This window comes from Xyrauchen texanus, chromosome 2 (genome assembly GCF_025860055.1).
Source record: "Xyrauchen texanus isolate HMW12.3.18 chromosome 2, RBS_HiC_50CHRs, whole genome shotgun sequence".
Lineage (NCBI taxonomy): Eukaryota > Metazoa > Chordata > Actinopteri > Cypriniformes > Catostomidae > Xyrauchen > Xyrauchen texanus.
Genome location: NC_068277.1, coordinates 7,814,770 through 7,830,944, shown reverse-complemented (window position 1 = coordinate 7,830,944; position 16,175 = coordinate 7,814,770). Strand labels below are relative to the sequence as shown.

General features: G+C 38.1%; 1 protein-coding gene across 2 annotated transcripts in view; it reads right to left on the bottom strand.

Moving 5' to 3' along the window:
- LOC127659114 (neogenin-like) overlaps positions 1–16,175 on the bottom strand; it is a 238,636-nt gene that overhangs the window by 138,061 nt on the left and 84,400 nt on the right. For both annotated transcript variants that reach the window (XM_052148772.1, XM_052148781.1), the window contains exon 2: positions 10,573–10,890. In XM_052148772.1, coding sequence (XP_052004732.1) covers positions 10,573–10,890 — 318 coding nt within the window. The remainder of the gene's footprint in view (positions 1–10,572; positions 10,891–16,175) is intronic.

Genomic DNA, 16,175 nt, shown 5'->3' with positions numbered 1-16,175 from the left:
TAAAAAAAGGTAAAAACAAATATTTTAGAGTAACAAATATTAATATGTTTTTTTAATGTAACACCATTTGACCTGAACAAATGTGCCTTCTCATAACTATTTCATGAGGGTCTAAATGGGTCCTCTCTTTTATATGTATATATATGTACACACACTGATGAGCCAAAGCATTATGACCACCTGACTAATATGCTGTTGGTCCTCTGCGTGCTGCCAATACAGCGCCGTCCCATTGAGGCATGGACTCCATAAGACCCCCAGAAGGTTTCCTGTGGTATCTGGCACAAAGACATTAAGCAGCAGATCCTTTAAGTCCTGTAAGTTGCAAGGTGGAGCCACCATTGATTGAACTTGTTGGTCCAGCGCATGATGCTCATTCTGATAGAGATCTGGGGAATTTGGAGGCCAGGGCTATACCATGAACTCTTCATCATGTTGATGACCGCCGATCGCGAGCAGGGAGGGGCACCTGGCCAACCGCCTGAAGCGGGAGGAACGCTGCCAGGGGAGACCCTTTCCATCCACCAGAATGCGAGGGGCCTGTCGTCCACTAGATTGTGGAAGAGTGGCCGAGGACCAATCTACGGCCGTATTGGAGAACCAGTGAGTTCATTAATTAAATTAATTCCTTCCTTCCTTCCTTCCTTCCGCATTGGCCTCTCTTTTGAAATATTAGTGTTTTAATTTGGTACATCGCCGTTACGGCAAGTACCGCATTTTTTTGTTTTGTTTGTTTCCCTATCCTTGTCCCCTCCCTCATCCAGGTGGACGGGATGACCTGCCGGCAGACGGGCTGTGATTCCACACACCTGGCCCCTAATCAGGCTAATCAAGCCTCCGAGAGGGATAAAGGCCGACCGGAGATGGCAGTGTGACAGAGTGTGTTACGGGCAGCTGTCCGACAACTGTGTGTGTGTTTGTATCTTTTATGTTAAGTTTATTATTAAACTATTATTTATATTGTCAAGCCTGTTCTCGCCTCCTCCTTTCCCTTTTACCTTGTTACACACCTGTTTCTGATTGCAGTAAGCACTGGGGAGAGTGATAAAAAGGGACCACGACAGAGATGAGCTACCTGTCTGAAAAAGACTATCTTGATTTGAGCTAAAGAGTGTTCTTCTAAAAAGCCTTTGAGTTGTTTATTAAAAGGTGTACCCTTTGAGTTGAAGCCAAATTTTCATGTGTCCTCCTTTCCCCTCCCTTCCTTGAATGTTACAATAATATATATATATATATATGTATACACACACACACACAAACAACAGTTAGTTCTGGTCCGCAAATCTGATGACACGTTCCATGAGTACAGTTGAATTCTACCCGCTCAACTCCAGTTTCATGTACAACAGTGAAGAGAAGACTCAGGAGGCCTTATGAGAACAATTGCAAAGAAAAAGCCACTTTTGAAACAGAAAAACAAAAAGAAAAGGTTCGAGTGGACAAAGAAACACAGACATTGGACAACAGATAATTGGAAGAGAGTGTTATGGATCTTAACCCCATTTAGCTTTTGTGGGATCAGCTAGACTGTAAGGTGTGCCCGACAAGACAACCACATCAATTTCTTACTATAAGAGCATATATATATATATATATTATGTTTATATTTCACGTTAAATAAGTCTGTAGATATAAACAGAACAGCTACCTGCATGCTGGTTTCACTGTTTACTTTTTTAATAAATAATAATACAAAATTAATCTCTAAACTACGAACACCAACTTTTTTTTTTTTCAAGAATTTCAGCTTTTAATGAGACTTTTATTGTCTCCAGATTGATACACCACATGTTTTACTTTATTTGTTGCCTTTGAATCCATAAATAAATGTTGTGTACAAGTAATGCAGGTGTATTCACATTTTCTTATACGCTAGTACAACAGAAAAAAATAGCTTTAGCCATTTTTCATTGTTTATTTGTTTTGGCTTCTTCTGTATTCTTTTTTCAACTTCAATGCCTGACAAATCTAAATGAGCGCATTGACATGCACAGGAAAATACTGATAACTATCCAAAATCAGCTTATAAAAAAACAAACAAAAGTCAAAACTTAAACAAGCATGCGCACACCACTTGCGCAGATTGGTGCACATTGGAAAAACTGGTACGAATGCCGTTAAAGGTGTTTACATGTGACATAAAATGTGCAAAAATCTATGTCTGTCGATTGTTTTTTGCTTAAAGCATGTATTACCATACTCTGATAAAAGAACAACATTTAAGGTGTTTTTCATGGCTTTACACATTGTTGGCTTTAGCATAATCAGTGGAAGAACTTACACATAGATGCATTCTATGACTGTCCAACTTGGAAAACTTGAAGGCTGTATGAGTCTGCTAATGTGTCACTAAAAACTTCAGACAAATTATATAAAAATTGTTGCTTTATTACCTCGATTCAGACTAAAAAACTGCATTCGGTTTGGTCCAATTAATTTTCATGCACATTTCTAAAGCAAAATGACCAGATGACGCTTTTGGCAATAAGACGATTGGCTCTTTAGATTGAAAGGCATGACTTCCTGTCCTAAAGTCGCCATATTAAGAGTTGCAATTTCTCACTTCATTTTTCTATTAGTGGTCAGTTTCCATCTCCTTATACTCTCTGTGCTTGAATCGGTTTGAACATGCACAAATGTTGTTCTGTTCCTTCCAGATATTTTATGAATATTACTCTCAGAGAGATGTCTGTTGCATTGGTCCAAATCCTAATGTGGTGCCTACCTTGACAGCAATTTATATCATTCCTCATATCATTCCAAACACGTGTGGATTTCCCTTCTTTCATGGAACACAAAAGCAGATGTTAGGAGGCTGCATTGGCAGCTGCCTATGTAGCCAGTAGACAGCGAGGCAGCTTACTAGGTCTGGAACAGAGCTTGTGTTGCTGACTCAAGACACATTTGATCCATAACAAGCCCTGGAAGCCAGTGGAGTGAAATCAAGAAAGGGGTTACGTGAGCCCTCTTTGGCTCATTGAAGACTAAAAACACTGCAGAGTTCTAGACCATCTTCAGTGCAATCGTGCTAGCTGGCAGACCGGCCAGCAGGGCATTACAATAGACTTGAAATGACCAGAGCTTGGATCAGGTGCTATGTAGCATAATCAGACAGGAAAAGTCAAATTTTCCTGATGTTGTAACACGCAAACCTGCAAGAATGGGCTTTTGTTGAGACTTTGGCAGTGAAATTAAGCTGGTCATCCACAACTCCCAAGTTCTGGGCTGTCCTGGTTGGTGTTAGCGTAGTTGAACAAAGATGAATAGAGAGGTTGTGGTCAACAGACAGGTTGGCTGGGATCACGAGAATTTCTGTCTTAGCAAGGTTAAGCTGTCTCCGAGAAGCAGGCAGAGATACGAGATGAGAAGGTGGGGTCATCAGAATGGAATGACAGGTATAGCTGGGTATCATCTAAGTAGCAGAAAAACCAGGTGCCTTAATTATAAGTCCGAGTGACGTAGTGTAGATTGAGAAGAGGAGGGGTCCAAGCACTGATCTCTGAGGAACACCAGTGGTCAGCTGGTGTGACTTGGACAACTCTCCTCTCCAGATGACCTTGAAATATCTGCCTGCGAGGTATGACTCAAACCATCCAAGCACATATGCAACCTCTGAGCGATAAAATTGTCCAATGGGTTTCCAAGTAGGACGTTTTCCCGAATTGAATGGAGTACAGCATAAACAACAACCCAGCTTGTCCATCAAACTGGACAACAGCTATCTGTAGTGAAACACGGACAAAATGAAAAATGTCTGAAAACCTCCAGTGTTTTAAATTCATAGTAGTTTGTGTTGTTTGAATTTGATTATTTGGCATTGGCCCACAGAGAGGGGTGACATTGAGGCAAAGAGGTGTGCAATGAATCACTGATTGATTGAGACAGCAAAAGACTGCTTGGGGAATGGCACAACCCTGTTCGAGCAAAGGTGACAGGAATTTGCAATGGATGGAGTAGGGTGAGCGGATGTTAGGAAAAGAGTTTGGAATAAGTGTTACATTCTACCCCTAGATCAGTTTGTTTGACATGAAGCATGCCCTGTTTACACAGCAAACAAAAAGCCATCAACTTGTTACCTGTTATAAGATTGGTGGGAAATGGAAGTGATAGAGTGCAATATTGCCCATCTACTTTGTCAGCCGTCTTTTTCCGGAAGTATTTTTTCCCCATTCATTTTTTTCCCATAGGGATTTCATAAAAGCCAACATAAAAAGTTCTAAGCCATGAACCAAACCAACCAACTCCAAGGTGAATAGCAACATTACACAATTTGAGTTGGAGCAAAGAAGTAATTAAAAATAAGACATAAAGAAAAAAGGTACAAGAATGCATAAATAATGTCTTTAATGAGGGAATGAACTACACTCTCATGAAGCACTGCTAGTTACGCAATCAAAATAAAAACAGTGCAAACAAAATACAAAACTATTGATTTAAAGTTGGTTACAAGTATAGACACAAATATATTGTAATAATATATTGTATATTGTAATTGCAAAATATTCATGATTATCTGATTGGTGGATCTTTCTCTTCAGTATCAGTTCTTCACTAGACATTCCTCTAAATGTGATTGTTTTTAAATGAAGATGAAATAATGTGGACTGATGGCTTCAACATAAGCATACATTCTCTTAGCACTTTATTAGGAACCATATGGTCCTAATAAAGTGCCCGACATTGTCTTCTGCTGTTGTAGCCCATCCCCCACAAGGTTCGACGTGTTGTGCATTCAGATATGCTATTCTGCTCACTACAATTGTACAGAGTGGTTATCCGAGTTACCATAGACTTTCTGTCAGCTCAAACCATCCTGGCCATTCTCTACTGACCACTCTCATAAACAAGGCATTTCCATCCGCAGAACTGCCGCTCATTGGATGTTTTTTGTTTTTAGCACCATTTTGAGTAAACTCTAGAGACTGTTTTGCATGAAATTCAAAGCTGATCAGCAGTTACAGAAATACTCAAACTCACCAATCGGGCACCAACAATCATGCCAATGTCAAAATCACTGAGATCACATTTTTCCCCCATTCTGATGGTTGATGTGAACATTAACTAAAGCTCCTGACCCTTATCTGCTTGATTTTATGGATTGCACTGCTGCCACACTATTGGCTGATTAGATATTTGCAAAAATAGGAAGGTGTACAGGTGTTCCTAATAAAGTTCTCAGAGAGTGTATACCATCGATTAACAACCTTAGAGAACATCTTAGCTCTGTCTTTAAAGAGTTAAGAGACATCATTTAAAATGTACTCCATAGTGTAGGAAATGAATTGGAGTTTTACTTCTGGAACCCAACTGTTTCATGTGATGACGTTAGTGGCTCAGAAATTTGAAATTCGCCTTTAAATAAGTAATCAAATATCTCTTTGGTTCTTCGGATCAACATAAGAAATCCACTGACCACCAATGGTGATTCTACACAGCTCAGTTGTCTGATCTTCTGAAGATCTCCCTCCTCCTCATTGCGCAAGACAGAAGCATTTAAAATGCTCAGAGAACTGCAGCAGAGTTCCTCCAGAGTACCAGTGATGGAATAGCATACAAACAAGCTCTTTCATTTCAGGTGTTCTCCTTGGCAGCTTGCGTGACAGCCCACAACCAGCATGCCTCAGGGGTTTGGGGTCAAAGTGTGCTGTGCACTATGTGGCAGCACGAGCGAGACAATTCCCATTACCCACGTCTTGCTCTCTGCCCTGCCATCTCACACTGATGCTACACGAATACAAATAGCCTTACTGCATCAAGGCCATGGCTAATCCCTCTCTGAATGAATGCGTACGTTACGGCCACTGCCTCAGTGGTGCAATGAGATAGTAAAGAGCCTTTTTTTATATATGTGTGGCACCTTTTCAAGAGAGGAGAAGCACAGATGTCACTTATAAATGCCAGATAAATTATTTATTTTGGTGACAATTGTTGCTCTTAAAAGCTGCTTCTTCACTACTAAATAGTGAAATCCTTAAAAAAAAAACGAGCGAGTTCAGAACAATAACATACGGGTCAATGACGTGACACTCCTTTTATGGTCTGGATCTTATAAGCTTTTTAAAAAAATAAATAAAATAAAAAAATACATAGAAAATGCAATTCACACAAAACAACTAAATTGAATATATCTCTACTATGATAATATGAAGTGGTTTTTTTTTCTCTGAGTTCATCATTTTGATGTTTTTTCTTGGGTTTAAAGTTAAATATGTCAGTGTAATTAATCATCTGGAGACTGCAAAAATAATAATACTAATAATAAATAAATGAAATATAAAGTTGTTTAAAATAGCCTTTTATAATTTTTTCCTTTAAAAAAAATAAGCATTTGAGCTTTAGGCACTTTTGTTAAAATGTTATTAATATTTGAATTTTTTTTTTTATTTAAATGACATAAAGCAAACCCTCATGACACTACGTGGTTTTAAAAAAAAATATCAGATATTTTGACATTTTATGAAGAGGCAAATTTTGTTCATGTCAAATGGAGAAAAAATTATTGATTTTCGTGACTTGAAATTTTATTCTATTAATAAAAAAGATATGGTTATGCCAAATGACTTTTTTTAGCCATTAAATTATTTATTATTTATTTGTAGAAAAAGCTATAAACATTTAATAAAAAATGCATAACACCAACAGACACAAAGTTAACATTTCTACAAACGTGACAAGTTTGCTTTAAATTAGATTTTAAAATGATTTTTAGCACTTCAGACAACCGTACCGATCAATTACCCATTTATAATTGTTAATAGGCAATAAACAAGATTATCAAAGAGACACTAAATGTGTTACAACAAACTTCCCCGGACTGTATCTATCTTCGAACTCCAAGTGCAGAACATTGTGACCATGAAATCAAACACACAAATGAATGTAGATTACAGCTGAATGCGTTAACTGAATATACAGCATGACAGCACTGTGTGAAAATGTACTCTTTTTTTCATCATAGAACACATATATTCATGTTATGTGCATTTAGGGACAAAACGGGAAGAAACATTTAAAGAAAAAAAAACCCACATCTGACAGAGGGTGGAACATGATTTTCTTCCATCCATCATAAAAATTGTGCTTGCATTTGATGGCATTCTGCTGCAATTCTTGTCGTTACATCGCACAGGTTGTGGCGGCAGCAGCACTTTTTCCAGCACAATGGCATTGTAATGACACACAGCATAGATGCGACAATTAACCTTTTTATTACATGCCTGTCAAGCCACAGCAGACGGATCACAGTCTCTGAGAGAATAAAATTCATGGGAGTGCAAATGGAGAAGGGCGACTTTCATTCTGCTGTTTTCAAATTTAAATAGCACAAAACACATCAGACCCCATTTGTGCTCCTATTACAAACAAATCTGCTCTTTATCAAGGTGTAAAAATGCACAATGTAGGACAAAACAGCTGAAAAAGCTCAAATTATATTCAAGAACACAATTTCAACTCGTATCTTAATTTGTATAAAACGACACCCATTGTGTGTTGGTCAAGCCAGCAGTTATTGATTCATTTATAATAATACAAAATCAGCACGGAGCGTCAAAGTATGCCACATAATTTATTTATTATTAAGCTAGTCAAAAGCAATTATACAGTATACCTGATGTATTGTCTCTCTGCATTACAGGCAACATCGTATAATAAATAATTTCTACCTAAATATTACATACTTTGATGAACTCTTTTTTTTTTATTGCTTAAATAATTTAGTAAATAACTTTTGAATCCACGAATTCCATTTCATTGCCTTTGTTTATTTATGAAATTACCCGTTATTTCAGAAATTAAGGCATTTTCTCTCAATGCAATGGCATTTTGGTTATGTCCTCACAAAACAACGCAGACATGCCAACTGTAAATGCAAACCACTACATGGAGCCCAAGCCGTAGATTCGACACAGAAGTATAAACGGGCCTTTACAACAGGAGTGAATAGGGCCATTCCGCAAACGTTATCCGTAAAATACTCACTTTGAGAAGTGAAGCCATGTGAAGTATGATATATTTGCTACAAATCTCCTTCAAAATATCTTTGTTTGTGCTCCACAGAACAAATAAAGTCATATGAGGTTTAGACGAGGTGAGGTGAGTAAATGATGAGAGAATTATCCTTTTTGGGTGAACCGTTCTTTTCAACCCTCCAAAAATTGGCCCCATTTACTTCCATTGTGTCACAATGTTTTTTGCTCTCTTTTTTAAAGAAGAGACGAGTCAAAATGATTTTTTGTGGTAATCAACATTATACCACAAATTATTTTTAGAAGAATATTTCAGCGCTGTAGGTCCATAAAATGCAAGTCATCCCAGTCCAAAATTTTGAAGCTCCAAAAAGCACATAAAGGCAGCATAAAAGTAATCCATATGACTTTAATGGTTAAATCCATGTCTTCAGAAGTGATATGATAGGTGTGGGTGAGAAACTGATCAATATTTAAGATTATTTCCCCCTATAAATCTTTATTTTCAAACAATCCTCCTTAGTGCTCTTCTCACCTAAGAGTTCTTCTATTGTTTATTGCGATTCACCTGTTTCGTCCATATCACCACCTACTGGACAGGGAGGAGAATTTATAATAAAAAAAGTACTTAAATGTGATGCAAGTGATTTTTTCATGGACATTAAAAATTGTCCTACTCTCCCTGAAAGATATTAGTGAAATAAATGTCCTGAGATCTCGCACTGGTCTTTGTGACAGCTGTAGACATTTAAACAGCCAACCAAAAAATGTCAAAATGACGCTTTCTGCCTGTCAATCATTTTGCATGTTCGCATAGTATTGTAGTTGCAGTGAAAAATATTGAGGCATACTGCCATTTTTATGCCATGTTGTTCATAACAATTGTCAGTTGAGGGCAAGATTTTGCAGCTGTTGTTTTTAAATCAACCATTCCTGCTCTCAATAAAGCTAATTTTGGCATCTTTGGAGTGCGGTTTTTGTACAAAGGGGGAATGGCTAATCCAACGGCTCAGTCTTGTGGAAGCAGAACAGCTGAAATCACTTACAGTGCCTTTAAATATTGATCTGTTTCTCACCCAGACCTATCATATCACTTCTGAAGACATGGATTTAACCAATGGAGACTATGAATTACTTTTATGCTGCCTTTATATGCTTTTTAGAGCCTCAAAGTTTTGGACCCTGCTGATTTGCATTGGATCTACAGAGCTGAAATATTCTTCTAAAAATCTTCATTTGAGTTCAGAAGAACAAACAAAGTCATACACATCTGGAATGTCATGAGGGTGGGTAAGTGATGACAGAATTTGTCTCTGGGGAAAAAAGGGAGAAAAAATAGATAATTGTTTGAATACAGTAAAAGTATAGAGCTATAACATTATGTGGATAGCATGCTGTAGCTCAGATAGCTGTCTTGAAGGAATCTGATGACATTTTTTTGAATTCGTATCAAAATCTCTGACTTTTGATAACAGACTTTGGCATCTTGAAGAATCTGAACACAACTCTGTTTGTGATGTAGATGAGATCTCATCTCAGATATTTTCTTCTCAAAAGAAATATCTGAGAAGCAAGAAATCTGTAAAGGTCTCCATTTGCTCTTCATTTAATCTCATAAGTGTCACGGAGAAAGAAATGAGAATCAAAGATATCTCAGTTGAGATTTCGTCTTTATACAGGAAGTCCAAAAACAAACAGTGGGAGATCTATTGAAACACCATTCACTGTGAACAGACAAGGTGTTTTGCATCAGAAAACCAAGAATACCTCTTTAAAAAGACCAATAAAAAATCTTCCTGCATGCATTTCATGCTAAGTTTTGTAAACTTACTCACTAAAAACAGACTTCCTTAAGGGAAAAACACTGTGCTGCTTGAAATAAGCGTCTGTCTATGACTTCTTGAGCAAAACTTCAGAGCAATTTCTGTGAGGTAATACAGTCGACTCTAGAAGGTTTGATGTAGCTTAATTGCGTTCCTTTTTCTCCAGCAACAGCAAATTGAATTTCAGGGTAAGACCCAACTCAAACACCTCATAATCCCCGCTGCTTGCCTCCTGCAAATGAAACAAGGTCACTTTCATTTCGACTCAAAGGGCCCAATATAGCAGCCGCTGTACTGCCGGAACATAGTTGCTCTCACAACATTTACAGCATCGGTGCAGCATCAGAGAGAACGGACGCCCTGACCGCTTTATTGAAGTCAACTGCAGCTAATAACACTGAAGGACAGATATAGGATGGACAAACAGACCTCTCTCCCTTTTTATTCCATCCTCAAAGTACATGCTAATGCACATTTACATTTACATTTCTGCATTTGGCAGACGTTTTTATCCAAAGCGACATACAGTGCAATTATTACAGGGACAATCCCCCTGGAGATAAGTGCCTTGCTCAAGGACACAATGGTGGTGGCTGTGGGGTTCAAACCAACGACCTTCTGATTACCAGTTTACCAGTTATGTGGTTTAGACCACTTGTTTACGTTTTATGAAAAGTATGATGAGGATTAAAAGAGAAACGTGACATACAGAGACCCCAAAAAGAATTTGGACACTTAGCCACTCTTACACTTGTGAACCGAGCCATATGTGAGTGTCTTACCTGCTACATTGAGTTTAGCTGTGTGGCTGAGGATGGTGCCCTGGTTGTCTATAGTGGCCACACACTGGTAAACCCCTTCATCAGGTTTATTGTGTTTAGAGTGCACTACTGAGTTGATGAGGAGCGATCCGTCTGCCAGGACCTGTCTGTGATCATCTGACACCAGGTTGAGGAAAGAGCCATCCTTCTTCCACTCGATCTTAGCAGGGGTCTCGCTGTGGACTGAGCAGTTGAGCAGTGCCGGTGCTCCCCGCACCGCTAGTGTGTCGGAGGGCTCTACGGAGAACCAAAACGGGCTGAAACTCCTCACTGTTGAGCCTATGAAAGAAGAAAAGGTTATGGGTGACGTTAAAAAACTTCGGCTTAATATGCAGAGACAACTATACATATAAGTAAGCCATTAGTAGGTTGATTTCACCCAAAAAAGTGTAAAAGAGTTAACCTTTAAAATCAGAACTGGATCCATTTCATACAGTATGATGCACTGATATTACACTGAACTGGTTAAAAGGTTACAGATTTAATAAAAGGAGGTATTTGGATCATTGCGAACGCAATTAAAATGAAGTCCATGTGGATGAGGGGCATGGCCTGGCTTGTGGGTTTATAGTCGAAATATTTGATATATATCAACATTCATTTATCCCAATATTTCTTTGATCCTTTCATCTGAGAGCCAAACACATTCAATCAAATGTCAAAACTTTTATTACCAATGCCCTAAATAATGTAACCAAACGTTGGGGTGGATAGGAGGATAACAATGAGCAAATGCATTATAAATCATGTTAATTGCAGGCAGAGCCCCTGGACATCAAGACGCATTTGAATATTTTTGTAATATTGGCATACTCAAAGGAAATGGAGGTTTAAGCAGATAAGTCTACAGCAAAAAGTCAAACTAAGTGCAATTACTTTGCATTTGTCCTCATAAATTATTCAAAATCTTGGCCCCGAGAGTCATTGTTTAAATAAATAACTTGAATTATCTGTACTTCATGGGATGGGATTTGAATAAAGAGCTTGTTTTTAAATACTGCTCCAAATGATGAGTTGAATGCTAAATTTAGCTGAATGCAACTCAGCCAGGCATCCTGGGTTTCTGGCAAATCTACAAAGAGCTGGCCAGGCTAGGGCCAGCATAAGACTAGAAAGTTGACATTTGAACTCAGAGGTCAATATCTGGGATTACACTGCTAATGTAGGTCACTCTACATACGCTCTTGGGCCAACGTCATCTCACAAATAAGTGCACGCAAAATCTTCTAGCAATTCAAGCTCAATTGCAGGGTGCCTATATGCTATATTTACTACTTTACTACAATACTGCTACAGTATATATATCTGTTAGAGAAAACTGCACATCCATTGATTTAAATATGAATGGTACATCGGAAGGACATAGTGAAAACACAATAGCTGCGAAAGTTAAGGCAGAAACATGCTCTATGCAACTAGTGAACGCTGACACTTCTAGCTATGCAAGCTCAATTTAAAGGGATAGTTAACCCAAAAATGAAAGTTCTCTCATCATTTATTCACCCTCATGTTATTTCAGATGTGTATGACTTTTTTTACTTATTTTTAGAAGAATATCTCAGCTCTGTAGGTCCTTACAATGCAGCAAGTGAATGGTGACCAGACATCTGTAGGTCCAAAAATCACATAAAGGCAGCATAAAAGTCCTTATTTTACTTTCAAAATGTGAAAGTGAAAATGGAGCTTTATAGTAAAAAGGATTTAAACATTGATCTGTTTCTCTCTCTCTCTCTCTCTCTCTCTCTCTCTCTCTCTCTCTCTCACACACCCAAAAAAAAAGACAAAGATCCCCCATTTAGCCTTAACAGACTGTAGGGGCAAGTGCTGTTAGCGAGCACCTATGAAGGCCGGAACAGTACACGAGGGGGTGGGTGGCCAGCACCACACCCGACCGACTTTGTCACCGCAGTGGCGATGTTTTTTTTTTTTACACACCGCACCAGGTACAAATTTTTTTTAGGCTGAGTCGACCTAGGGGAGGCCCGGGACCGGTTCAGATAAACGTCACTGGTGTTGGCTATGAGCGGGAATCGAACTCGGGTCAACACACACACACACACACACACACACACACATTTCATATCTCTTCTGAAGACTTGGATTTAGCCACTGGAGTCAAATTAATTACTTTTATGTTGCCTTTATTTGATTTTTGGAGCTACAAATGTCTGGTCACCATTCACTTGCATTGTAAGGACCTACAGAGCTGAAATATTCTTTTAAAAATGTCTGCATTAGAAAGTCATCCACATCTGGGATGGCGTGAGGGTAAACTGACACGGCTATTTCCACATCCTAAAAATGCATTTTTACGCATTCCAATCCATCAAATGTCTGAGCTTTCAGTACATAAGCCTGCTAAACACCTCAAAATACAATTTATATTACTGAGGCACAATACCGGGCATTGGTGTAAAGTTCTGTGACCATCTTATAGGGTCAGTTTTCTCTTTCAGGTCAACTACTGTGGCAGCGCAACAGTCTGAAGAGCATTTTGCTGAGAAAGTTGGTTAAAGTTAGTTAAACTGTCAACTGTCTATAGCTAGCTACCTGAATAATAACATCCTGTTTAACGGCACAGAGAGTTGACGGTAACTCTATCACCCCTTGAGTACTAAGGTTGATTACCACCACAGTAATGCAAGAAAACACAACTGGACCGACCTCTTCGAAATTCTCATTGGTCAATGGATGCCTACATCAGAGTCTGAGATTTTTTGGTCGTATCACAGGAACATACAGTAGCTTTTGTAAAACCTTTTGTTTTTCATGTACGTCCTTGCAAAACAACATTCTCATTTAAATTTATGGATTTGTAGCATTCTGTGATTCTGACCTGTGATCGCATACATGCAAATCATCCAGTTTGCATACTTGCATAGAGTATCAGATCTCGCCATGGACCATTTGGATAACAACGGACCTATTTCCAATCCCTAACACTCTTAAAGTCTCCAGTAATGAGTTTGGGGGTGCCAGTCTGATAGGAAGTTTCACGGGGCTGTGGGTAGTAATTGTGGTCAACCCTGTGTCCACTTAGAGATGTCTCCTGGAACTAAGTACTTATTCATGCTTCTACAGAAATAGTAAAGGGAGCTCTGTATCTGAACAATATAGCCAACGTTGCCTCACACAAGTCATACATTTTTTAATGCGGCGCCGCGTGCACTTTTCACTCAGTTATAAAAAATGGAATGCACATCGCCACATGAATTGGGGTCTAGCTAAGTCAAAGTCCACTTACGCTAACACCACAATGACGTCATTTTGGTCACGTGCAACCTCACAAACTCGCAGACACGGTGAGAATAAACCAGGCTTTATAATGTGATTGCTCGGGACGTGGTGAATCATAATACACTGTATGTGTCATGGTGTGGTTCTTATCGTTATCGATATGCAGCTCTATTAAGAAGAGAGTATGTTTTTTGTGAGTTAATTTAGTCTTAGCCCATTATGCAATATACAGTAAATATCTAAAACTCCTTATGTACATTTACTTTAGGAGCTATACCGCAGAAGACAAAACTGTAATTGGAGAATGTTGAATATAATGTTTAACCTATTTTAATATTTTAAAATATGTAAAAATCCTCAAAACTAGATCCATTTACCTGAAAAGCAACATATACGATATTAAGACTTAATATTTTAAGGCATATTTTGTCTTGGCAGAAGTACGAACAAGTGAAGAAATACACTTATATTAAAGATACATTTTCTGAAAGCAAGTCTAAATATCTTAAATGTTGCTTCTCAAGGATTTTTAGATCATTTTAAATGGAAAACAAGACAAAAACACTTGATAACAATAGGATTTGTTTTTTTTGATTAATACAATTTAATACAAATTCCAGGATTTATAGACTTTTTTTGTAATTTAAAGAATGTCATTTAGTGGTATTTTTAAAAGATGATTTGTCCTCTTTATTGTTAGTAAGCACGTTTAATACATCCTTTTAATTCGGGGCACAAGCTGAATAATGCTAATGATTAATCGGTGCAATATTCGACTGAATAGTCGAATAATCGTTAGATTCGTCGATTGTCAAAATAACCGTTAGTTGCAGCCCTAGAATTCAGATACCATCACTGTGCCATAGTACATCCACAGTACACAGATGTGTGGATTTCTCAGAGAAGTGATGAAGGAAGATCTCGGAGCGTTTTCCACAGATGGAGAGGTCTGTGTGCCATTGGTGAGAAGGGAATACCATGCTCCAGCAGAGCATCGGTAGAACTGTATGCCTCATCATTGCCATCTTAGTGGCTGTACGCCTCTTGCTCAGAGGAGACGAGCAGAAGGGCTCACCCAATTCCCATTTTACCAACAGAAAAAACAAACTACCATCTGCTGCTGTTCAGACCTCACATCCCAGAGTCCCACTGTAAAGAGAGAGACTCAAACTGCCCTTCTTTTCAGCAGTTTTCATAGACCAGTAACCATGTAAAGCAACCACGCATCTTTTAACCATGTCAGGGACAAACCAAGTGCCTACATGCAAACAAGCAAGAGCAAAATGATATGTGCTGCTACCTCAGGCTATACAGATGAGAATACTCAGTGGTATTCATGGTAAGTTGCTCTGGAATGTCCTTAGTGTAGTCTTAAATTTTATTTAGATGGTGTATCTATTAAGAGGTGGGCTACCTACATAAGTTCAAAGGTAGTCTGCATTAAACCTAGGGATGCACGATATATCATGATCATAACTAGCCAATATACAGTCTTATATATATATATATATATATATTAGTACTGTATATCGTGGGCTGGGAAATTTAACCTGTTAAATTCTGAGTTGACTATTAATTGTTTCTTTTTTTCACTTCATGTGGCTAAAATTGGCATATCTACATTTCCAGGAGGTACACACACACACACACACACACACACACACACACACACACACACATGATTCAACTGCACATCCTAGTACACGGATTGTGTGGTGGAAAACATGTGACAGGCATAATAAACACAAGGGTGGATTTACTATACGGAGAATGGAAACTAGACCTGGAAGTGGTGCGCAAGGTGTGGGAGAGATACGGAAAAACTGCTCACGTCATCTGAGCCAGTGTCAAAAACAAAACCGTGCGAGGGAGAAACGGCATGTGCAGTTTAGAGACTAAACGGCAGCCAGGAAAATACAAGTTTTAAGGTTAAAAATTTCTGCAAATTAAATTCAAGCATTCAATTTGTTTTATATCTGTATGTTCTGTATAGTATCTTATAATATCTTTGCAATTTAGACATTAGTTTATCTTTTCAATAAAGCCTGATATAAATTGACTATTTTGCCCATTTCATCCTATTTGCAAAAGATTTAGCAAAACTTTGAATGACATCATGTCCACTGATTTTATAGCATGGAAACGTACACATTTATCAAAGATTTATACCTGTGATAAATTGTCTAATTAACTCTATCCGCAAAAAAAATAATAATGTACATTTAGATTTATACATTTTAACATCTAAATATTTAAATAGTTCAAATAAATGAGGACTAACCAATTTCTTGCAAGTTTTTATAGCTAAAGAATGAAGTAAATGTATT